The 27218-nt window shown below is 25.1% G+C and overlaps 1 protein-coding gene across 1 annotated transcript in view; it reads right to left on the reverse strand.

The window, feature by feature from the left end:
- The window catches only part of LOC109598647 (potassium voltage-gated channel subfamily KQT member 4-like), an 87415-nt gene that overhangs the window by 36778 nt on the left and 23419 nt on the right, over positions 1–27218 (reverse strand). Inside the window, exons 2-4 of the mRNA XM_049970838.1 lie at positions 18941–19114; positions 6017–6151; positions 5871–5953 (exon numbers count right to left, since the gene is read on the reverse strand). Of these exons, the coding sequence (XP_049826795.1) occupies positions 5871–5953; positions 6017–6151; positions 18941–19071 (349 nt within the window). The 5' untranslated portion in view covers positions 19072–19114. The remainder of the gene's footprint in view (positions 1–5870; positions 5954–6016; positions 6152–18940; positions 19115–27218) is intronic.

Consider the following 27218-nt stretch of genomic DNA (forward strand, 5'->3'; position numbering starts at 1 on the left):
AAAATAAAATAAATAAGATAAATAAATATATAAAATTAATAAATAATAATAATAATAAAATAAAATGAAATTAAAATAAAACAAAAAATAAAATAAAATTAAAATAAAATAAAATAAAATAAAATTAAAATAAAATAAAATAAAATAAAATAAAATAAAATAAAATAAAATAAAATAAAATAAATAAAATAAAATAAAATAAAATAAAATAAAATAAAATAAAATAAAATAAAATAAAATTAATAAAATGAAATAAATAAAATAAAATAAAATAAAATAAAATAAAATAAAATAAAATAAAATAAAATTAAAATTAAAATAAAATAAAATAAAATAAAATAAAATAAAATAAAATAAAATAAAATAAAATAAAATTAAAATAAAATAAAATAAAATAAAATAAAATAAAATAAAATAAAATAAAATAAAATAAAATAAAATAAAATAAAATAAATAAAATAAAATAAAATAAAATAAAATAAAATAAAATAAAATAAAATAAAATAAAATAAAATAAAATAAAATAAAATAAAATAAAATAAAATAAAATAAAATAAAATAAAATAAAATAAAATTAAAATAAAATAAAATAAAATAAAATAAAATAAAATAAAATAAAATAAAATAAAATAAAATAAAATAAAATAAAATAAAATAAAATAAAATAAAATAAAATAAAATAAAATAAAATAAAATAAAATAAAATAAAATAAAATAAAATAAAATAAAATAAAATAAAATAAAATAAAATAAAATAAAATAAAATAAAATAAAATAAAATAAAATAAAATAAAATAAAATAAAATAAAATAAAATAAAATAAAATAAAATAAAATAAAATAAAATAAAATAAAATAAAATAAAATAAAATAAAATAAAATAAAATAAAATAAAATAAAATAAAATAAAATAAAATAAAATAAAATAAAATAAAATAAAATAAAATAAAATAAAATAAAATAAAATAAAATAAAATAAAATAAAATAAAATAAAATAAAATAAAATAAAATAAAATAAAATAAAATAAAATAAAATAAAATAAAATAAAATAAAATAAAATAAAATAAAATAAAATAAAATAAAATAAAATAAAATAAAAATAAAATAAAATAAAATAAAATAAAATAAAAGTGAGAAAGTTTTACTAATACGAAAATTTTGGTTTTCACAACTTGAAAATTTATATTAAAAAATTAAAATATCTTGTAAATATAATAATTGGAAACTCAGTCTTAAATCTACAATGTTATTATCTTAGCACAGAAAATTTCAAGCACTTCTTTGCATGCTTCAGTAATTATGAATAAATATGCGAGAACATGCTTTTTATAAATTAGTGCGTTTAAACTCTAGGTCATAAAGAATTAAAATTATATATATAAAAAAGTGAAATTGATTTTCATACTTTTTGTATTGTTCATTATTCTGATTTCCAGGGTTGGATTTAGGGTTCTAGTGTTGGGGTTATTATGTTATTAGTCCTTATAAATATATTTTATAATTCAAAAAAGGTACAATTTTATTTTTGATATTATATTTCATTAACATATTTACATAAGACAATATATTATTCAGGTTTATTAGTATTATCTAATAAAGGTACAAATTTCAACAAATATTCTTTTATTTGAAGCTTTATTACTTTGGACATTTTCAATATATTTCAACAATCCAATTCCCTTTCTAATAAATTTCTTATAATGTATACTGACTCTAGAGAGAAGCAATGAATAGCAAGATCCTTATTTGCAAGGGTGTCTGTAAATGTCAAAAGGTTTGACAAAAAGAAAATTTCAAACCAGAATTCCACTAAAAATTTTTATTTCGAAATTGATTTGAATCTTTATACTCCATATCAGATGAATGTTTTCCATCTAGTTTATTTTAATTTTAAGCATATATATTAGGAAAAGATTTATTTTTGTTCCCCTTTTTGCAGATATAAATCAATCATTGACAAAAAAAGTAATATTATTAATATACCTTCAAAAAATTATGGACCTCGTAATAAATTTTATAGTGTGTAGAGAAAGTTTTTGACCTACTTTATTTTACGTAAAAATCAATCAAATCTTTTGTACTTTTAGATAAACACGTCGATTTCGTAGTAAAAATGCGGTTTAGTTGTTTCTCAAATCATTAATTGTACTTGTTAAACGTTCTATTAACAAATCTGAACTGGCTTTATTAGCTTGTAAACATCTAAAAATACATAATTGCACGCTTCAATACCACAGATTTAAACCCACTTTTATTGGCCACACATTCTCATTAATCGATTAATTGACCATTAGATTATTATGCTTAGCTATTCTCGTTTTATACACAATTTAACTATTAAACTAGTGTAAGATATTAGAAATAAATGTACTCAGTCAAGCACTAATTTGTCTTTGCCTATTATTAATCAATAAGTACTGAAATAATTGCTGAACAAGTACAATTAAAATAAATATGAATAGTTAAAATTTCTGTTAAATATTCCATTAATGCTAATGAATATTCCTCTTAATTGAACAAATCAATATGTTAATATGTAGTGACATGAATTTGCAATGTACATTTTCCAATTTATCGAATCAACCAAGTTTCTTTATATGTTATTTGTATCATTAACAGAAGTTTTAGAAGACACCATGTCGTAACAGAACAGTGTGCTATAAATAACGAGCTTAATTCAAACAAAACAACGTTTGAACTTTCAGAATGAAATAATCTTGTGAATAACATGTCAATAGAACGATTTGCCAGTTCATGAATTATGAAATGTCCTTGATTTTTCGGATCCGTAACAAGTTTGTTATCTAATGAAACATGCTCGGTCCATTTTTACTTTAGTTAAGAGAATAAGTTTGGGACCAGACTCATTCCTGATTTATACTTTCTTTTCTGGTTCTTAGGGAACTTGCTACACAACGCTCAATTTTGTTATATTAACCTTAGCTCATCGAATTGATTGTTCCACCAGTTTTTTTCGTCGTTACAATAGAACCTGATGACAGTCATTAAAGTTCATATTCGAAAAAAATATTCAATAGCCCAGGACTTCATCAATTGGTTGCTTTAAGGAGCAACGTTCTTAAAATAAAATTACATTTGAGAGTAGTGAAGCGAAAAATATTAATCCTAGTAACTCAAGGGATGGTGATAATTGAAAAGTCGAACCAGTAGCTTTACTATGTCCATGCGGCATTAATATAATCTCTCAAGATTAAACTTGTGATCGAGATCCATGTTTTAAGGTCTCACTGTGGGATTCCAATTAAATGAGAATTTCAATGTCCGATGACAATTTTTAGTAAATTTTTGAACCACACATACAGTCAATGTTTATTTTTAATTTCATTAATGTTTGGTAACATGTTTTAAATGGGCATATAAAATTAATTTGATTGTTTTCTTGTCAATTTTCGTTTGACGTTTAACCACTTTTATGAGCAAATCGTGCCCAGGAATATTTTACATCCTTCTAAATCATCACTGGATGGAAGTAAAGTGCAGTTTCTTGCACTGAGTTACAACTAGGATATACCAAAAATATCCATAAATTTAATTTATTGTCCTTGAATTCATGTTACCTCATAAATTCCGAGGATTCTAAACAAATTAATTTAATTAAATGCCAAACAAATCGGCGAGACGTCAAAGAAAACAAATAATATATGTCACGGTACACACGAGCAGTTTCGGCGAACCAGAAAACGAAACCGATATAAATTCCGTGATATTTGAAACTGTCATACAACTTCACAAATATTGGTTATCTTCATAAATCTTGGAATGCACGTTTGCAGAGAATAAAATGGTGCCTGCATCTCCCCAAATTCAATAAGTAATATTTGGTAAATATTATTTTGTGCCTGCCAAATACAAATAACCTATATCGATTTCACATAGTCATAGTCAAACGTAACACCTACATTTCGGGCGAATTAAGCTTAAACTACAAGCAAAAGTTTTGAATACCTGTCTTGACCCACTTTGCATGCATCCATAACCAATCTCGAATATACTTAATAAACACACCGTGCTTATGGAAATTTATGTATAAGTCTTTTTGGGACTGAGCTAACTCGCTAATTAGAGAAGTTAGCTACTCTGTTGAATATTTTTATTCAATGTTTAATATAAACAGATGAAGACAATTTTCTTATAATATGGTATGAATTCCTTAAAGTTTTTCTGTACTAAACTCTCACAATTTTGAGATCAATGCCACAATTAAAAATCGCTGAAAACTCAAGGTAAAGTAATGAAAGCTTTATATAAGGTGCTGAAAATAGCAATCCAATCCGCTAAATGTAAGTTGACTTGACTTGAAAATATCGCCACTTGTCATAGTTTTTAATTTAAAATCAAGGAGGCTTCAATTATAACTTTTATTTTGAACGGAGTTGCTCTTCCTGATAAAGCTTTTTTTATATATATTTATTCAAATATCAGTATGCAAAAATATAATAAATGTATTTTTCTGGATTCAAGTCTAGGAATAAATAAATTATAAACTGAATAACAAATTTGAATATTTAAAATTTATATAAAATGTTCCTTAAGAGACTTAATTTGGAATCTTAGAATATCATAAGATACATTCCTACCAGTTAGAATATTTTCTTGTTTCAAACATAAATACTTCAGAATTTTACGTTGTGGAGATTCAACAAGGGTGCATTTATAAATTGGATGTCAAATAACTGAGCCATACTCTCATGAATGTAAGAATGAGTTAGTAATTTAAGTGTGACAATATTTTTAAAATCTCCACAAGCTCTCAATACAAAATTCAGTGATCTGAATATTAGATTGAGTTAATAATGTAAGATTAAAATTAAGGTCCTTTATCAAGTATATTTTTATTAATTTTATAACCAATCTCAAATATACTTAATAACACACCGTACTTATGGAAATTTATGTATAAGTCTTTTTGGCACTGAGCTAACTCGCTAATTAGAGAAGTTAGCTACTCTGTTGAATATTTTTATTCAATGTTTAATATAAACAGATAAAAACAATTTTCTTATAATATGGTATGAATTTCTTAAAGTTTTTCTGTAGTAAACTTTCACAACTTTGAGATCAATGCCACAATTAAAAATCGCTGAAAACTCAAGGCAAAGTAATGAAAGCTTTACATAAGGTACTGAAAATAGCAATCCAATCCGTTAAATGTAAGTTGACTTGACTTGAAAATATCGCCACTTGTCATATTTTTTAATTTAAAATCAAGGAGGCTATCTGATGTCAAAGTTGAAAGTTCTTCAATTATAACTTTTATTTTGAACGGAGTTGCTCTTCCTGATAAAGCTTTTTTCTTATACATTAATTCAAATATCAGTATGCAAAAATATAATAAACGTATTTTTCTGGATTCAAGTCTAGGAATAAATAAATTTAACATGAATAACAAATTTGAATATTTAAAATTTATATAAAATGTTCCTTAAGAGACTTAATTTGGAATCTTAGAATATCATAAGATATATTCCTACCAGGATAGAATATTTTCTTGTTTCAAATATAAATACTTCAGAATTTTACGTTGTGGAGATTCAACAAGGGTGCATTTATAAATTGGATGCCAAATAACTGTGCCATACTCTCACGAATGTAAGAATGAAATAATAATTTAAGTGTGGCAATATTTTTAAAATCTGCACAAACTCTCAATACAAAATTCAGTGATCTGAATATTAGATTGAGTTAATAATGTAAGATTAAAATTAAAGTACCTTTATCAAGTATATTTTTATTAATTTTATACTTCCTCCTTGTATGAGAAATTACTTATATTATTATTTTCATATTAAGGGATCTATAATTCCCAACATACTATATTGAACAACATGAAACTTTTGTGATAACTTACCTATTATGCAGAAAGGCCTTCGTAAGAACTTAAGGCGGCCAAGATAACCTTGATAACGGGATCGACATCCTGATGACCATAATCTGGAATCAAATAATATTGATGTGATATATAGAGAAGAGATAAAGCTTTTTCCTGTTACTCACCGGAAACCAAATTCGACTGCAAACCATACTAATACAAATGATTCCGTGAAGGTTAATATACTTCCAGCGGTGTCTTCATATTCTGGTATTGTAGAAAACACACTCAGTGCTAGACATGTTAATACTATGAGAAATCTGGAACAATATAAGGTTGGTCTTATATCAAAGGAATAGGTAAACATAATCAATTTGGAGTCTATGTAAGGGTTTCAAAGCAGCAGTGAAGCAAACCCATTTGCAGTAAATGTGAGAAATATCTGATCAAAGGTCTGTTTCAAGAATAAATTTTATCTATTTGTTAATTTGTGTGAAGCTGTTAATCTTGTCTGGGCTTGGTTAATTACAGAAACAAAGCAAAATTGTTTCATTTAGTTTAGTTTTCCTTTGAAACCCTTAAACAAAATATTTAGTGACATACAAAATACAACACAAATTGTTAAATTTTGAACTTCTTGTCCATTTTTTTAAAGTTGGTGTTAAATTCGTATAATTCAGGCACAGTTCAGTAGGACCCTTCAAAATCCAGTTTTCAAACAGGATAATGCCTGACTTCATATTGCGAGGGTTACCTTGGAGTATTTCCAACTTTCCAATATAAATTTGTTGCCATGGCTAGAAGATCTCCGGACTTATCACCGATTAAACACGGTAAGATAATACAGACAAAAGACTTCGAAATTCAGCCCTCTTTCCACATCATTTGGCAAAACTTGGCATGGAATGTGATATATCAAAACGAAATTGACCGTCACTAGATCAATGCCTAGGAGAGTCAAAGGAAAGTCTGCGTCAAGTGACCACTGGAACTATGTGTACTAAAAGAAGAGCGGCATAGAATTAAAAATAAAACTCATTTAGTAATATTATAGTAGTTTGAAAATCCATTATGGAAAATATCAACAGGAGAGTTGGTACTTTAACAGCGACCTTCGTGCAAAATTGGAGAAACTAATTTTCTAATTTTATTACGTGATGCTTTATAACGTTATAGGAGCCTATTAATATTCTCTATAATATGATATAAAACGTATTTATACTCTATGTAATATGCTGATATCGTGTTGTATAATCAAAAGTCCTCCTCCTGGACCGGTTAATTATTTTTTATCTGTAGTTCGTGATTTCGCATATATAATTTTGATGTTCATCACGAGCACATTTGTATCGCCACTTTGTTGGCAGAATTTTAAGGGTACCTCAACGTTAGATAATTTAATTAGTGTTGTTTTTTTTCGCTAATTAAAAAAGACGCCTGTAAAATGAACTTTTTTAACCAAAGCATTGATTTTTTTCGGTTTGACGCTGTCTCGCTGTCTTGCCGGGCGGAACGGCTGAATGGGAACGACTTGGAAGCTATTAAAAATATAATAATGCGTTTCCTTGTTGTTTAAACTTGTTCTAAATGGTAAATGAAAACGTACAAGTGACAAATCAAATGAAAGCACACAAATTGAAACGTGAACAATTAATAAACATTGTATATTTTTGGCCGGAGGGAAAATTGTGACATAAAAAGAGATGCTTAAAATGTGAAAGTCGAAAGAAAATGACACAACTGTAAATATTTCTAAATAATTAAAATTCTAGGTGGAATCAAGAATATAAACGAAATTAAGTAGTAACTTGTCAATTACGTTTTTTATTCTTTTTTATTAATTTATTATTTTTTATTTTATTTATTATTATTTATTAATCCATCTCGATGCAATTTTATAATAAAAATAATTAGCTAAAATTTATATTGGATGAAAAATAGGCCATAGGAAAAAAAATGATAAGCTCAAAGCTCATAGAAAAGCTTCAGATAAAGTTTATATATTATAGCAAGAACTTAAACAATAAAAAAATATGAATTCTAGTAAATTCGATATAAAATCAAAATTAAATTTTTAAATAATTCTATCAGATTTTTGAGACACGTATATCGTTGTATTTTTTTAGTGCATTTCAAGTTATTACTATTTCAATTGGCTTCGACTACCAGTTAAAAAAAACAAATAAAATCAAAGTTAAGTATTTATTTCAAGTGGTTATACATACTTTTTTTATTTATCAATAAATACAATATATTTAAATTTGAATTAAACAATTTTTTTTAGAAAATTTTGGTCTCTTAAGACATTGTTTAGTTTTTGTTGGGAAAGTGTTAAATTTGTATCAAACTCACTGAAGATGTTGAAGGATGGAATGCTGAATGAATTCTTCATATGGAAATAAATTGTCTTATAAATGGCTATATAACTAAAAGATAAACATTGTGGGTTGTACCTTACTATCTTTAAAAGCCTTACATATCCAGTACCATCCCTTCTAAACACGACTGAATTTTAGTAAACCTATTTTAGCAAGAATTTGAACAATTAAAAAATATGAATTCTAGTAAATTCAATCTAAAACAAAAATTAAATTTTTAAACAATTCTATCAGATTTTTGAGACATGTATATCGTTGTATTTTTTAATTTATGTACATTTCATGTTATTACTATTTCAATTGGCTTCGACTACAAATTAAAAAAACAAATAAAATCAAAGTTCAAATAGTTATACATACTTTTTTATTTATCAATAAATATAATAAATTTAAATTTGAATCCAAGAAATTAGACAGATTTTTTTAAGAGAATTTTGGTCTCTTAAGATATTGTTTAGTTTTTGTTGGGAAAGTGTTAAATTTATTCAAACTCACTGAAGATGTTGAAGGATGGAATGCTGAATGAATTCTTCATATGGAAATAAATTGTCTTATAAATAGCTATATAACTAAAAGATAAATATTGTGGGTTGTACCTTACTATCTTTAAAAGCCTTACATATCCAGTACCATCACTTCCAAACGTGACTGAATTTCAGTAAACCTATTATAGCAAGAATTTAAACAATTAAAAAATTTGAATTCTAGTAAATTCAATATAAAATCAAAATTAAATTTTTAAATAATTCTATCAGATTTTTGAGACATGTATATGGTATTTTTTAATTTATGTATATTTCAAGTTAATATTATTTCAATTGGCTTGGACTACCAGTTAAAAAAACAAATAAAATCAAAGTTAAGTATTTATTTCAAGTAGTTATGCATACTTTTTTATCAATAAATACAATAAATTTAAATTTGAATCCAAGAAATTAAACAGATTCTTTTAAGAGAATTTTGGTCTCTTAAGATATTGTTTAGTTTTTGTTGGGACAATTAATAAGTAAATAAAATAAAATAAAATAAATTTGTATCAAACTCACTGAAGATGCTGAAGGATGGAATGCTGAATGAATTCTTCATATGGAAATAAATTGTTTTATAAATTGCTATATAACTAAAAGATAAACATTGTGGGTTGTACCTTACTATCTTTAAAAGCCTTACATATCCAGTACCATCCCTTCCAAACACGACTGAATTTCAGTAAACATAGAACGACGACTTCTTCCCCTTCTTGCTTTAGATAGACATCGACTGTTGTATCTGACACTGAAGGGTCTTTTTTCGGATCTTCTTGAGGGATACTTTTATAGCGATACGACGATATATTACGATACAGATATTAATCTGGATGTATGTTATGTAGTTTACTTTTCTTGATCTACCGGCTTTAAGTTGAACATCAACAGTTCCTCTGACGTAAATCGTTTAATTATTTTACACACCCTCCCACGCGCTATGGACAATGAGATGAAATATTTATTTGTTTGATACCACTCTTATACATACAAACCACCAATTTATTTTTAAAATCGGCTAAATGATGATTAAGTTTATGTTTTTTTCCAATATTAAACGTGTTAAACTTACAACTTTTTAATAAAATAGCCAAAAATATACTTCTTTTGACGAAAAAACATAATGAAAGGATAAAGGAGTAGATTTTCATTCATTTTATATCTCCACTAGAATAAATTTATGGTAATATTATCAAAAAAAAAAAAAATATATTGTTTTAAATCAATTATTATCCTTCCCAATATTTATCATCTACTTGTCATCACGTACAAACACCACTCGGAATAATGGCGGTAATATTAAAGATAAAACTATTACGATTACGATTTCCGATTCATCGTACAATTATTATGATTTAACGACTAATCGTAATCGCCGATTATTGAACACGACTATTACGATTATTTTATTGTTTCACGACAATCAAACTTACTCCGATTTGATTGGCTTAGTCGTATTTAATTGTGTAAAAAATTTTATGTACAGGCCATTATTTTTTTAAAGATATGTGTACTAACCCATTTCCTCTTAATCTCTTTGAGATTAACATCCTCCAGGACATAAAACTGACGATAAAACTGACTATATCCAATATTCGAAGGATAAAATGAAGAAATTTGAAAAATTTATAATCAGTTACAAATTTATTCAAATTAATAGTTTTTTTCAGTAATGAATTTTTTAATAAAAATATTGATTGGAGACACACATGTTACATGAGGAGTAAATGACTATGCAATTATGACAAATTCCACAATACAGATCCATTTTATCTGTCTTCACTACGTGCAATGTCCGAAATGGTGTTTTGATCCAATAAACAGAGGCCTGCGGTCAACTTAGGGTTGGCACATATCCGGTATTGACCCGGCCAGTACGGTATTTCACTGTTTTGTCGTGAAAGTAGCCTTTTAATTAAACTATAGATTTTAAATAAATTTCCCGTCTCCCTTTAATCAATGGCGGTGCATTAATCTTTTAATTGAGGCAGCATGCTAAAGGTATATAAAGTCTAGGAAGGGCATAAACTATTTCCGAATATTCATACCGATGCTTCCTATGCACGAGCTTCATCGATTTAAAGGAATATTGGTAAAGTTTTATAACCGCAGTTTGAAATTTTAGATGACAGCCTCTTAACAGTTTCCTTTAAGGTCATTATAAAGTTCTGATTTTTTTTGTGGTTGTATCTATTAAAAGGAAATTTGAGCTTAACATGTAGACATTTCGCTGCTCAATACGTTCGGCTTTTGACGTAACAAAAGTGAATTGGAATTGCAAACTATGTTGGACACATGGGATTTACACGTGCCAACCAGGCTCATTTTGGAGCCGGCTCCAGAATACGTTCTTCCGTAAATGAGATGAATTAAACGATTTCGGTGGCTCGTACTAAAATGCTTCAGTTTATTACACCCAATAACGCGCTGAAAAAAATTATTAGAATTTTCAAGGATTTTGATTTATTTCCAGTTTTTTCGGTTGATAAACAAGTACAAAAATAAATTTCCATTTCCAGAAAAATTGGACATAAATGTATTAAAAACATCGACACAAAAAATATTGATTGAACAATCTTATGTTAAAAAAAACTGTGTATTATGTAAATATAATTTATGCGCATTTGGAATATTTGTTTTTCCAACCAGATCAATTTATTACATTCTAGCTCCACAGATATTTCTAATCTTTTTCCTGAATGACCCTTTGTGATGTGTTTTATGTTTGTTTATATTCCACGGTTGCTTGTTCTTTTAGTTTTCCTTTATTCTGTTTGTTGATGCCTTAAAACATTTCGTTTCGTCAGATTATCGCAGAATAACAAACTGTATATGAAAATATTCTTAACTGTTTTTTGTATACATTTAGGTTTGCGCAAGTTTTTTCACTTGAAATAGTCTGATAAATTTTGAAACTATTGAAATAGTTCCGCACTTTCCTGAAATTACTTTTCAAAAAATAAATACAAACAAAAATATTTCTAAATTTGTATAATTAACAAAATAATAAATTTAATGTTGAAATAATGTAATTAAATGTTGAAATTTCTACTTAAATTTTTAAAAAAATTAATATTATGTTAATATATAGGTAATTTTAATAAAATCGATGAATGAGCAGTTTTTAAACTCCTGAAAATTATTTTATTAACTTAATTTTTAAAACACGTAAAAAATTCAGATAATTTGTTCTTAATTGATACAATTAGTAAAAGAAAATAAAATGTTATATTAAAATTATGTTTAATGTCCTATTTTTTGTAACTATTAAAATAATTGTATACTTTCTTGAAAATTATTATATTAATTAAAATTTATGACATCTTTATTTGATTTATTGGAATTTAATTAAAAAAATACCATATTTAATGTAAAAATTTGAAATTTTTACTTAAAATATTATAAAAATGTAATATGTAGTATTTTGTTAATATATATATATATATAATTTTAATAAAATTGATGAATAAGCATTTTGTAAACTTCCCTGAAAATTATTTTATTAACTTAATTTTATAAAACACGTAAAAATTTCAGATAATTTATTCTTAATTGATAAAATTAGTAAAAGAAAATAAAATGTTATATTAAAATTAAGATTAAAGTTTTATTTTTTGAAACTACTAAAATAATTGTAAACTTTCCTGAAAATTATTTTATTAACATAATTTTTTAGAACACGTAAAAATTTCAGATAATTTGTTCTTAATTGACAAAATTAATAAAGGAAAATGAAATGTCATATTAAAATTAAGTTTGATGTCCTATTTTTTAACCTATTAAAAAATTGTAAACTTTCCTGAAAATTATTATATTAATTAAAATTAATGACATCTTTATTTGATTAATTGAAATTTAATTAACAAAATACCATATTTAATGTAAAAATTTGAAATTTTTACTTAAAAAACTTAATTTTATAAAAGACGTAAAAATTTCAAATAATTTGTTTTTAATTGATATAATTAGTAAAAGAAAATAAAATGTTACATTAAAATTAAATTTAATGTCCTATTTTTTGAAACCATTAAAATAATTGTATACTTTCTTGAAAATTATTATATTAATTAAAATTAATGACATCTTTATTTGATGGTTTAATTATGATTAGTTTGGTATTTTATGACATGTTTTACTTACTTATAATATATATCTAAACATTTAGAAATATTGAATTGAATCTAATTTATTTAGATAAATTGTAATTTTAATTAAACACAAGTTTAACATACTTATAAAAAACAAAACATATATTTTAATCATATAATCAAATAAATTAATATAACTATTAATATTAATCATTTTTTGAATAATTTACTGATTATTGATTCAAAGTGACACGATATTTAAATTCGTTGGTATGAGATCGTATTAAAAGTGAATATGTAAATGTTGCAAATGCAGTCTAATTACATTGATAATATATTAACGTACTCTTTAATTTGTAGTTTAACTCAATAAGGAAGGTTCTTCAATATAATATGAAATAAAAATATAATTTAACAAGACATGAAACAGACTTATAAATTGATATAAATTGAAGAACAAATAAATAATTAAACAAGTAAATTGAATAAAACGTTTGTGAATCAAAAAAAAAAAAAAAATAAATAAAAAACAGAAAAGAAATAACATCAGTAAATTATAATTAATAATATAATTTAAATATCATTTGTCTTTAGTTAATAATTATAATTAATTGAAGAAGATGTTTAAATTATGGAAGATAATATTATAAATGAAAATAAATTAAAGAAAAAAATAAAATAAATTAAAATGTCGGAAAATTACAGTGAAATCAAATATAAATAAGTAATATCAGTGGCAGCGTGTGAGACATTTAAATTTTGGGCGAAAAATGCCCTCCTTCATAAAATCCGGTTATGTAGCTACATCAAATTTTATTAAGTCTCTGGCAAACTTTTTCGACATATCTTTGAAAGTTTACAAACGAAATAATACATTTCAGGAAACTGTAAAGTAATAACATAAAGACGGACGGACTGAAGATTTAACTGAAAGGAGCCATTGCGAGGAAGACGGTGATCTATTTTTCTCATTTAATTTTTATAACTGCATCAAGGTTAAAAAGTTAAATATGTAAACACGAAGTATTTTTTTTTTCTGAACCTAAACCATGATATGATGAATTTAATACCAAAGGGAAATAAGCGAAGAGATAAAGCGGCAGTGAAAATTGGGCGAAATGTTAAGGAGCAAAATTGTTTGCTAATACATCTTTATTACGGCGAAAAATGGAGGGCAGATTTCAATGGCAAATATGAATTCTTAGCAATAAAAATAAAAACAGATATAAAAGGCGAATAGATTTCGCAGATAGTAAAACTGAATACACAATGCTTGGAAATTTACGAACGGCACCAGTTTGTAGCCTTTATATCTTGAAACATAATTCCAATTACCGTTGTAATGCAAGTCCGTTTCAATGAGGCAATTGTTTTTTGATGAGACTTTCGTATAATAAACAGTATTGTGTTCTTTTTTTTCAGTGGGGGTTCCATCCCACCGGGCCACATTTATTACGGCCCGCGGCTTGGGGTGGTACACAATCTAAACCAAATAGGCAAATAATATATTTATCAATGAATTACAGACAGATTGTGCAATTTTCGAGTTAGAATATAAAATGCGTGTTACTATTTAAATATTTATGTTTATTGCCCTCTGGATTTTGCATACTCTTTTTAACTGGCAAATTAGGGTGGCCCCGCGATTTTTATTCCATCGCCTCAGCAGATACACGGCAATAGAAATTTGCACTTTCGTTGATTGGATTTTTTTTTGTGTGTAAGAGTGGCAATTCTGAATTTATTCCACCAGGTTATTACCTATGTAATGATGTATATTCGTCATTCTGTTGAAAACAGGAATTGTGCGTTTCATGTGTTTTATTGCTTCACCGACTTTAAATGTTCTTTTTGATCTCCAATTTTTTGTTCACAGCAACGCACGTGTAATGATGAAATTTCGTAGCTGGCAATGTTCTTTGCCGAATTAAAACATGATGCTGTGGAACATAAAAAATGATCAGCAAATTATTCACATTTTCTTTTTCATAAAATAGGTAAATTACAAAAATGTTTTTAAAAATATATATCAATATTTTTTTACCTTCATATTATGTTTTCAATAAAAACAACAGCTATTTTGACAATTTTATTCACTTGTTTCTTCTCTTTTTGTTAATCTTACTTCTAATTAATTTAGAAACTGTATATACCATTCTCATTTTTGAAAGGATATTTTGAGGTCCAATAAATTTTTTAAATAGAAACCATAAAGAAAAACTTTTTTTTGTGATATAAATATGAAATTTATGTATTTTCAGTTCAGCAAGAATTTACCAATTTAAATTTTCAGTTAGTTTCATAAAATATTAATTAATGATTACTCTAAAAATATTTTAAAGAAGTTTTCGCAATTTTTTATTGAATGGTTTAAAAAACGTATATTTTTTTTTTCATATTCTAATTAAAATGTTGTTTCACTTATTTTCTTTTTTTACTTTTGATTAACTTCCTTGTTCTTATGTTTTCATTAAAAACTTTGTGAAAACTTTCTTTTAATTAATTTAGAAACTCTATATATCTATATGCCAAAAATTATTTTAATTGAATTAAATTATTAAAACTTTTTTGTAATATAAATATGAAATTTATATATTTTCAGTTTAGCAGGAATTTAACAATTTAAATTTTCAGTTAGTTTCATAAGATATTAATTGATGCTTACTCTAAATATTTTTTAAAAAGTTTTTGCAATTTTTTATTATTATAGGTTTAAAATTTTTTTTTCATATTCTATCTTAATAAAAATGTTGTTTCACTTATTTTCTTTTTTTAATTTTTATTAACTTCTTTGTTCTCATGTTTTCATTAAAAACTTTCTGAAAATTTTTTCAGATATTTTAACAATTTTATTCATTTGTTTTTTCTCTTTTTGTTACTCTTACAATATAATTTAATTAATTTAAAAACTCTATATACCAAAAATTATTTTAATTGAATTAAATTATTAAAACTTTTTTGAAATATAAATATGAAATTTATGTATTTTCAGTTTAGCAGTAATTTAACTATTTAAATTTTCAGTTAGTTTCATAAAATATTAATTAATGCTTACTCTAAAAATTTTTTTAAGAATTTTTCGCAATTTTTTATTGATTGGTTTAAAAAACATTTTTTTTTTTTCATATTTTACTTTAATAAAAATGATATTTCAGTTATTTTCTTTTTTTACTTTTGATTAACTTCTATGTTCTTATGTTTTCATTAAAAACTTTGTGAAAACTTTTTCAGCAATTTTGATAATTTTATTTACTTGTTTTTTCTCTTTTTGTTACTATTACATTATAATTTAATTAATTTTGAAACTATATACAAAAAATTATTTTAATCCAATTATATTATTAAAGGATACATAATTTCATTTTTGAAAGGATATATTGTGGTCCAATAATAGAAACCATGAAAAATAACTTTTTTGTAATATAAATATGAAATTTATCTATTTTCAGTTCAGCAGGAATTTAATAATTTAAATTTTCAGTTAGTTTCATAATTAATGCTTACTTTAAACATTTTTTAAAAAGTTTTCATAATTTTTTATTAAATGATTTAAAAAATATATATAATTTTTTAATATTCAACTTTAATAAAAAAACTTCCTAAAAATAATTTTAAACAATTTTGACATGTTAATTCACTTATACCAATCAAATAAAATTATTGAAAGAACATAAATATACCAAAGAAAACTTTTATTAAATATTAATTTAAATTAAGTTTACACTCAGTTGCTGTCAAATTTTGTAAATTATAGTATTAAATATTCACATAAAATGTTAACATTGGCCACCCCAAACATGTGCCCATAACGTACGTGTACATATTAGATGTACACACCGGGTGTATCAAAAGTTGAAGTTCTAAACTGAAATGGTTAATTTTTCAGCGAGTTTAAAGGTTCTTTTTGATCTCAATTTTTTCGTCCGCAGCAACACACGTATAATAATGAAATTTCATACTGGTCTTTGCCAAATTAAAACGTAATGCGGGGGAGCATAAAAAATGGTCAGCAAGTTTTTCACAATCTTTTATAAATTAGGTCAATCAGAAAACTGGTTAAAAATATATATACTTCAAAGCTATAGTTTCCTTTCATCTTTTATTTTCATAAAAGGATTTCTGACAACTGTTTTCAACAATTTTAATATTTTTATTTACTTGTTTTCTTTTTTTTTTTGTTGTTGTTAGTTTCTATGACTTTTACGCTATTGTTTTATATGACAAAATCGAATAAGAGCGAATATTTATATTTTCTGTAGGATATTTCAAAGTTAACCACATTTTTTAATAGAAACTACGGAGAAAACATTTTTAAAATCCATAGGAATCTGTAATTGATTGATTGATGATTCATTCATTGAACTGATCTTTCAACGTCATATTGTTCCATATAGCTATTTGGAATATAGCCAAATGTTACATCTGTTCACTGTATCCTCTTTTCTTTAAAAAATGTGTCATTGTGTGAAAGTTTCTGATGTGTTAACAAGCAAAGATCTTAAATATTTGCATCTGAACATAAAAAACTGTCACACAAGATTTTCTCTTAAATAAAATATTAATAAAAAATAGATGTTTTAAATTAAAATAAAATATTAATAGTTTTTACACATACCGTATTATATTGATTTAAAGTAAAAAAAAATTGTAAAGGTTCAAGGAAAAATTACTAAATTTTCACATTACTAATTCAATATTGTTGGAGGACTGCAATTAATAAATTACATTTCAAACTAAAGGAATATTCATTAATTTATAAAAGCAATTTACGTGATATAAACTAAATCAATCGATGATTACTCAATAGACGAAGATTATATGGTACATTATACCGACCAACTATATATAAGTACATTTTGAAATATTCATGGTGTATTTAACTATTAAAAGGAAATCACGTGGAATAATTTAAATTTTCAACTGTTAAATTTTAGAGTTAGTATAGAATTAATAAAACATCCTTTTTCAACGTAATATTTAATTATTTCTTTATGTTATTTATTTATGTTATTTACAAACTAATACACACATTATTTATGGTATAGATAAATTTTGGGTATTAGTGAAATTTTTATGCTATACATATTAAGATTTCAAATGTCATATAATGGGTCTTGGAACTTTGATATACTAACTTGTTATTAACCAGATCGGCGGTGTGGCTCTAATAAAATTATTAATTTCCAGTTCCTTGGAGTAATGTATTAGTTTAGGAACACTCTCCTAACTTTATTAGCTTAAATCGCACTGCATGTCATATCATTCATATCATTTGTGTAAATAATTCAAATGATCTTTTGAACACAAGTTTCAAAAGTATAAAAGATATGATTTATATTCTGTTTGGTAACATGAAATATTAAATGTAATTTATGTATTTTTTCAGTTCAGCAAAAACTTATTAATTTAAGCTTTCAACTAGTTACTGACAAATTTTATAATTAGTGTTAAGTACACACATGAAATATTAATACTGGTCAATGTAAACATTTTCAGTTCAGCAACAACTTGTTAATTTAAGCTTTCAATTAGTTACCACCAAATTATAAATTATAGTGTTAAGTATACACATAAAATATTAATTAATATTGGACACTGTAAACATTAATTAATTTGTTCATGACGTGTATCAATATTGTCATTTGAAATGAAAATGGTTAATTCTCATTTAAAATTTTAAATCAATTTTTCTGATAATTGAATTGAAGAAAAAATTGATTAATTTTATCACAGCTGTTTTTTGACATATTTCAGTTTTAATGTTCAATTTAATTTTCTGCAAATATTTATTTTTTTAATTATATTAATTATTAATAAAGATACATTTGAATATAAGTACATGTTTATTTTCTTTTAGTAGAAATCACAATAGGTAATTGTGCCACGAGGTCTTAAATTAAACAATTACACTAATGCATGAATAAATAAATAATTGTTCAGGTCCCTAATTACTTATTTAATACCAGATTGTATTGAATAAATCCAGTAAAAACCCAAACAAACAACCAAACAAAGAATGGTTAAAGCTCACGGCGACATAGCGAAGTAATTAAGCTAGCAGGGCAGACTAATTGAGTGTTGTCGAATATTAGATTAGACCAGGGTGGTTAAGTACTTACACTATCATATGGTAGAATATTGCAAAACCCCTAGGTCGTTCTAGGAAGTTGTAAATCCGGCTTTGTAGACGACGGTAGCGAGCATCCCGTCGCGAAGCTCTATAGTTGAGCGGCCTTCCAAGTAGACTCATCCGGGGCTGATTAAGACGGCCGCGCTTCTCTCGCAGCGTCAAACTGAAACCAGATACACTTATTTTAATTCAATACACTGGTTAGTGGACTAGACACAAATTTCATTGATCCAATACCCTTGTATCTATTATGAATCCTGTTGGAATTGTTCTATTTAAATTGATGGTTAATTTGATCGTCTATCGTGGGTCTAATTACTATTACACTCCTTTCTTTTGTTATTTAAAACGCTGTTAATTGCAGTTACTTGTTTTTGTCTCCTTATTTCATTCAAATTGTTACTAATCTCCCATCTCCTTCTTCATACTTATAAATGATTCGTCAATATTTAAATACATTATTTTTCTAATAAAATAGTATAACTGAAAATGATTTAAATTGAATGTGACGTTAAATATGTGAAAATTACTTCTTTAACAAATTAAATATTTTTTACAGATAGACTATCAAAATATTTTTACTTTTAAATTTATATGTCTAATATATTTTGATCAATTATTCAGATTATTTTACATAATTCCTGAAAATGACAAGGATAAATACGTATTGGAATATCCCAAGTAAATTAGGATTATTTCAACATTTAAGTGTTTTCACTAATTCCAGGCTTAGGAATAATCAATATAATTACTCAATTTTTCTGTTAAATTGTGGCTGTTACTTGTTTTTCTTTCTTATTCTATACAAAATATTATTTATCTGTACCAATCCCTCCTTCAAACTTAAAAATGATTTGTCGATATTTAAATAAATTTTGTTTTGATCGAACTAAGTAAAAAATTCTTATTCTGAAAATAAAGTAAAGGTTTTTATACCTAATTTTTGGGTTTATGCAGTTTAAATTATGATGCAATACATTATTATTATAGTATTAATTTGTCAATTTGTGAAAATTATAAAGAAAAATAATTAATGGAATAGCATCAGTAAATTAGGCATATTTCAACATTTAAGTGTGATTATACTAATTTGAGAACTCATAAACGTCCATAAATAAAATGTTAATACAATGTTTATATTTGAGATTGATAGATAAGTTGAGTATGAAATACTATTCAATCAAATGGTCATTATTGTACAATTTACAACAATAATGAATGAAATAAATTAACTATTTAATAGATGTAATCAATGTTTATAACATTACTGTAGAAACATTATAGTGCGATATTTGATTCAAATCTTTACGCTGTTATTAAATTAATATCATTATATATTGTTACTGAACCAAATACTTAAAATAAAATAAAATTTAAAAAATAATTTTTAACAAAACAAAACGTCAATCAATAATTTAATGTAAGTAAGTTTTGAAAAAATCTTATAAAAACCCCAAAAAATTAAAACAAAATAAATTACAATTGAAAATACATTTAATTGAATTAATTTCACGGAGAAGTACGATAATAATATTAAAAACAACTTATTTTAACTCCTTTGTTATTGGAGGTTTGCCATAAAATTGGTAACTTTGCATCAGTACTGAAAATAAACGGTGGAAACATGAAATTTCTGTATCGTTTAAGTGAATATCAACAGGTGCATCAACTGCATTAAAAAATGACAATTAATTTTTATAAATTAGCTTTTAACTGATTCAAAATTCAACAATTTTGAGGTTAGGTTGATTAAAAACCCAAGAATAAAATATTCTTATAGCATATCTGTACATATCTTAAATATCCTGAATAGAAATTTATGGCAAATTTACAGGAAATACTAAGTACTTAAAATAGTATTTCAATGACTTCTTTATTCACTAATAAAATTGTTAGGGAACCGTTAACAATTTTCTTAAAACTCGATGTAACATAATATCCACTTCGTAATTCAAATAAATATTAAGAAAATTAGTTGTCCTTAAATATTATTTTCGTATGGAACTAAGAATACACATTTAAGGAGGTTGTTGATTAATTACCTTTTTATTAAATTGATTTTATTTGAAAATTATAATCATAAAATTGTTTAAAATTTATATATATATATATATATATATATATAATATAATATATAAATATATTCAGATATTTTTCGACATAAAATATTAATCAACATTTTTATAAATATTTAATGCATTACATTGAAGGTTTCCTATTATCTCACTTTATAAAGTAAAAAGCAAATTATATAGTATTTTGTCGTTATTAAAACCATAAGAAATATTTTTTAATCAAACTCTCATTAAAATAATTTTATATTTGTTTCAAAATGCATAGAAAGTTATTAAATTATATAAAAATATTTAACACAAATGACTGTAACACGAAAAGTACAGAAAAATATAATTTTATTATTTATTGTTATTTAATACTTATAAACTAAACTAAAATTAAATAAACTAAACAAAAATTAAATAAAAAAACGGTAACATGAATAAACTCTAAACTAAAATTTTTAGTTCCTGCAATTTTTATACGTGTATCGTTACTTTCTAACTGAATATAACAACTAAACAACAAACCTGTGCAGCACAAAATAATTACACGCAAAAAAATATTTATCAAAAGTTTTATAAGCGTTATTTCTGCAAACTCACATGCTGTGCTATTTTTACCTTCTTTTCACATACAATTCACATATGAATGTTCCTGTTGCCTTATTAAAAAAGTACGAAACAAAGAATGGTACCTGTACACCATCTAATACTGGTTCAGGTTTGTAATGCATACAGTAGTATGTAAATAAAATTTTTGGAGAGCGAATTATTTATTAAAATAGTTGGAATCTGCAAGTTTTAAATTTAAATTGAAGGGAACTAAAAATAAACCTGTGCAATCACATTAAAGGTTTTATTATTGACATAGAGTTAGCTCCGTGATTATTTCTTTATGTATATCAATAATTATATTTTCTTTTCTTATAAATAAACATAAATTTTGCAGTTAAAGGGATAAATATTATTAGATAATATTTAAATTATCCAACATAGTAATAACCACGAATATCTTAGTGACTGTTTTTTATTAAGCGACGTCCGCAATTTTTTATGGAGAGGTCTGTATGTCCAATATCTAGAGTTATGGTTTGAGGTGTCATTGTGGGAATTTTGGAACCCCTTAGGACTGTTCAAAATCCACTTTTCAAACAAGATAATGCCCAATCTTATATTGCAAGGGTTACTTTAGAGGATTTCCAATATTCCCTAAATTTGTTGCCAGCTTCGTAATATTGTGGGACAAGACACGAAATTCCGCACTTTTTCCAAAGACTTTGATGGACCATCCATGTCAAGTACAGGTGGCACAGAATGAGGTACATCAGATTGAAATTAACCACATCATTAGATCAATACCAAGGCGAGTTAATGAGAGTCTGGATGGACCAGATTGGAGGTCCACCACATTGTTAATTTATAAAAGAGATACTAATCAATATATTCAATATTTTTGAATGAATTTTTAATCATCACACAAACCAGAATCATAGCAACCGTGTTATTGTTAAAATCCGCATTGTTTATTAAAATTAAATTGCCATAAAGTGAAAAATATATGAGTATGTATATTGTTAATTTTATATTCGTTCTAGTATTCACATCCGATATACCTGGAACATTTATTCGACATTTGTTCCTGAAATTGTTTTAAAATGTGCATGTCACATGGGAAAATGCGGGTAAACAAGGGTGGACAATTCTACTAAAATAATTGTACATTTTTATGCACAACAAAACCGTTTCCGCTTTGCGCTGTCAATTTGGTTAAATTATATACAGTCTAGTTCATTTATTGGATTAAATACCATTGTCCATGAAAAATGAGAATAAATCATTCAATACTGGGTTATCACAGTCGATTTCACAAATAATATAACAATGACACATAATATTGTTATTTTATATTATATTGTTACTTTATGACATAATATTTAATATAACTTTTGTCCAGTATGCAATGATAATCATCTATTTTTTGACTCATACATTTTAACATTCATCCTAGATTAAAATAAAAATAAGTTAGTTTTGCAAGGTTTTGTTTGACTATTGATTACTTTTGAATTATCTATGAATCCAGCGATACAAAAAAATGTGGTAAATTCATAACCATTAATAATAAACTGTATGGCCAGTGTGGTCCATTTAAGATGGAAACACCACTTGCAACTTTTTTATTTATAAGTCGATTTTAATCAATAATAGCTCAAAAGATAGACAAATAAAAAAAACTCTATACGTGACGTACAAATTGTTTTTGTATCATCATTCTCTATTGATATGGTTTCCACCTGAAATAAGAGGTTACTGAATTTTGAAGTGAGAAGGAAATAAAAGAACATACCAGACAATATTTTGTAATAATTATGTATCAGTGGAACCATGCAATTGTATCATTACAGTTTATTTTAGAAATGAAAAATCAGGCTAAAGAAATAAATCTTAACAAGTGATGTAGTACATATACCATATTATTGGTCGATGTTTGTTTTAAGTATTAGCTACTTATCAATGATATGACTGCTTGAAATTGAACCATTTCCTTTTATGAGGGTAACAAATACAGTTAATGGCCATCTATCGAACGTTTATGACATAGGAGTGGCTTTTTAAGATTATTATATGTAATTACAACATCTTCTTCGGATTAAATATCATTACCCATTTAAAAAGATTATTTATTTAAGTATTTACAAAGCTCATGGCTATTACAAATAAATTTAGTAATTGTTTTTGATGAATATAAAATAGTTCCGTAGTAGTATAATCTTTTACATTATTTGAGAATGTTTGCAGAATTGTAGTTTATGTTACTAACTTATTATATGGCCACTTTTCGAGTTAATTAAAGCCATTAACCACACTTTCGTCGTTAAGTACAATCCATGAATGGTGCATAAATTATATCCGTATCAGCCCTGAAATCTGAATATTAAGCACCCTGTATAGTACTGGGGGAGGTTTTTTTTAGTAGGTTAATGTGTGAAACGTATTCATGTTTCAATCGTTTAGATCACGGAACATACAAAAGAATGGTTATAGACCTGACTGATCGAAATTTTAACATTTTCTTTACTATATATCAATATATGTCTTAAGGTGGACTTATCGGGATGACTATTCAAGGCCTGCCTTCATTCGAAATCACACGGTGTAGGATCTCTCATGGGTTCAAATTGTCTACCAAGGTGTTTGCTATCCCAGGTATCCAAAGAGATGGACCCGCCTTACCACAAAATATATATATCATTGAAGGAGGTGAACAATATTTATTGCACTCCACTAAACATCAGTATTGTTTTTTAGGGCTTCTTTTAGTTGTCTTTATACGGGGAAAGTGATGTGCAATAAAATGATTTAAATGACAAAAATGGAGGATTTATTATCACTTTGGTGTGGCAAAAATTAGTAAATGGAACAAAAAATAGGTTCTCAAGTGAGAGTAAGACGTATATCATGTTCATTTCTTATAATAGAATTCGACCTTACAAACATTTTAATAAGATCTAAAATTACCTACACTATTCTAAAAATAAAATGTTTTAACTACATTTATTATTTGTTTTAATAAATTCGTGAAAATGAAACAGCATTTTAGCTGATAAGCGAATAACATGCCACATTAAACAGTAAAATTTCCGCGATTCCATTTTATCGTCCGAATCTATATGGTAATGTGGTTGCTATGTATACAAGGTTGTTTATAATTTATTTGTTAATACAAAAGAAGAAGTAGGCCGCTTGATACACTATGAAAATATGACTTTTTACAATCTCTAACACACCAACGACTAAAACAAACTTGGATTACCATAAATTTCTTATATTTCTTAGGAATAAATGGAATAGTTTCATTATTGCTGAAAAAGATGAAACTTCCATAACTTCTGTGTCTCTTTAGGAATATAAATGTGTATTTTTATTCCTATTAATGGGCAATTTTTGTATTATTTTCAAGGTGAAATTTCGACGGATGGAATTTAAGGAGTCTAAGGCAAAAATTATTCCTCAGTGTCAACTTTCAGCATTTTTTAATATAAAGACTATTGTGAGCACAGAGTTACTTCTGATTAGGATACAGTTATAGATTTAATATTTATTTAAAAGGATGTGCTGGATTACCATAAATTTCTTATATTTCTTAGAAATAAATGGAATAGTTTCATTATTGTTGTAAAAGATGAAACTTCTACAACTTGTTTGTCTCTTTAGGAATATAAATGTGTTTTTATTCCTATTAATATGCAATTTTTGTGTTATTTTCAAGGTGAAATTTCGACGGATGGAATTTACAGGAGTCTAAGGCAAAAATCATTACTCACTATAAATTTGCTATTTATAATTTAATTTTAATGAATAATTACACAAAAAAATATTAAAATAAAAATGTTCGGCTTGGATGATACAGAAAGAAAATTTTCATAATTTTATTGTCTTTTTCAGAACTTGTCTACATGTCTCTGCCTTTAAGTGAGTCCCACTGTATTTGTAAGATAACAGACAAATACATACAAGTAAAACAAAATGAAAAACTGTTGAAAACTTCTATTTAAACTAAAATATTTGTGATCAATAATTAATATCACAATGAAATAAGTTTTAAATTTTTTATAATATTAAAAAACACGGTAAAAACAATTGTCAGTTTCAGTTTCCAAATAGCCCAACACTTCATTTTGAATTTTCATATAAAATATTTGTGACATTTTTATTAGTTAATATGAATTTTTGTTTTAACAATAAAATCATGTTACAATTTTCGAAACACTGTTGCTAAATGTATATCAAAACTAAAATACTCATGACTCTTGTTGGAAAATTATTAAACATAAAGTAAATTTAAATTTGATAATAATTTCTATAACATTTTTTGCGTAACAAATTTAATATTAAATTGCTGAAAAAGGAATAAAAATGTGTATTTTTACTCCTATTAGTGGGCAATTTTTGTATTATTTTCAAGGTGAAATTTCGACGGATGCAATTTACAGGAGTATAAATCAAAAATCATTTCTCAATGTTAACTTTCAGCATTTTTTAATAACAAAACTATTATGAGTATAGATTTGCTTCTGATTACGATGCTGTTATAGATTTAAGAGGTTGTGTTTTGTTTGACAATATTAATTATCTCAAAATTTACTAGAAATATCCTTTTAGCTGAAAGTACAGTCAGCGTCAGATCTGCAGTTACACTTCGAATTCAGAATCCCTTGCGGTGCGTTGTTGGCCCCCCACCACATACTCTCCGCTCACTCCGCGTGTTTATGATAACTGATTAAAAACAATTAATCTACTATGATTTGAATTATTTATTAAATTAATTTATTTAAAATAAATAAAATGTGTCTTGATCAACAAAAATAAACGATATAAAATAAAAAATATAAAAAATAGAACTAAACCAATAATGAAAAATCAACATTATTTATTTCAAAATATTTTCAAAACTTGTGAAACTGTAGTTTTTTAATTCAAAATAGCTTGTCTTAATGGGACATTTTATTTAGTATATCCAACATCCAACTTCACTAAAATGTAAGATTCCTCCTTTTTAATATTATGCAATACCAATTATATGTTATAATTTTGTATTTATATATTATGTTTCATTTTAGTTGTTATTTATAGAATTATTTGATATTATATTACATTTCAGTTGTTACTTATAGAATTATTATACAATATATTTTGTTCAAATAGACATTTAATACTAATATTTTGTTTTGTTAAATATATTCTTATTTTTGAATTACTTTAATTATACATTTAACTTTTAATACGAATACGATATGGTAAAAACTTTCATATGGTAGAGTATAATTCTTAATTACCAACATATTATGTGATAATTGAGTAAAATACCTTTTAGAATAAATATATTAGAATTAGGACAACAATTATTATATGAATTAAACAATAAGAACTGCAATTATAAAAAAGTTGTATACATTAATATTCGATTCAAAATACATAACGTGAACAAGCAATATTCTTAATTTGTCAAAAATTAATGATGCGAATCTGTTGCAATAACAAATCTAAAAACGTTTATTTACTGTGTTACAATTGAACACTCGCACAGTTTTTACTACTATCCCCTCCAATCTCACACACTCGCCGCAAGAAAATATAGCCTTTAAGGTGTAACTGCAGATCTGACGCCGACCGTAATTTACTGTATCACACCAATGATTATAAGGAGTA

The sequence above is a fragment of the Aethina tumida genome, chromosome 1 (genome assembly GCF_024364675.1).
Source record: "Aethina tumida isolate Nest 87 chromosome 1, icAetTumi1.1, whole genome shotgun sequence".
Taxonomy (NCBI): domain Eukaryota; kingdom Metazoa; phylum Arthropoda; class Insecta; order Coleoptera; family Nitidulidae; genus Aethina; species Aethina tumida.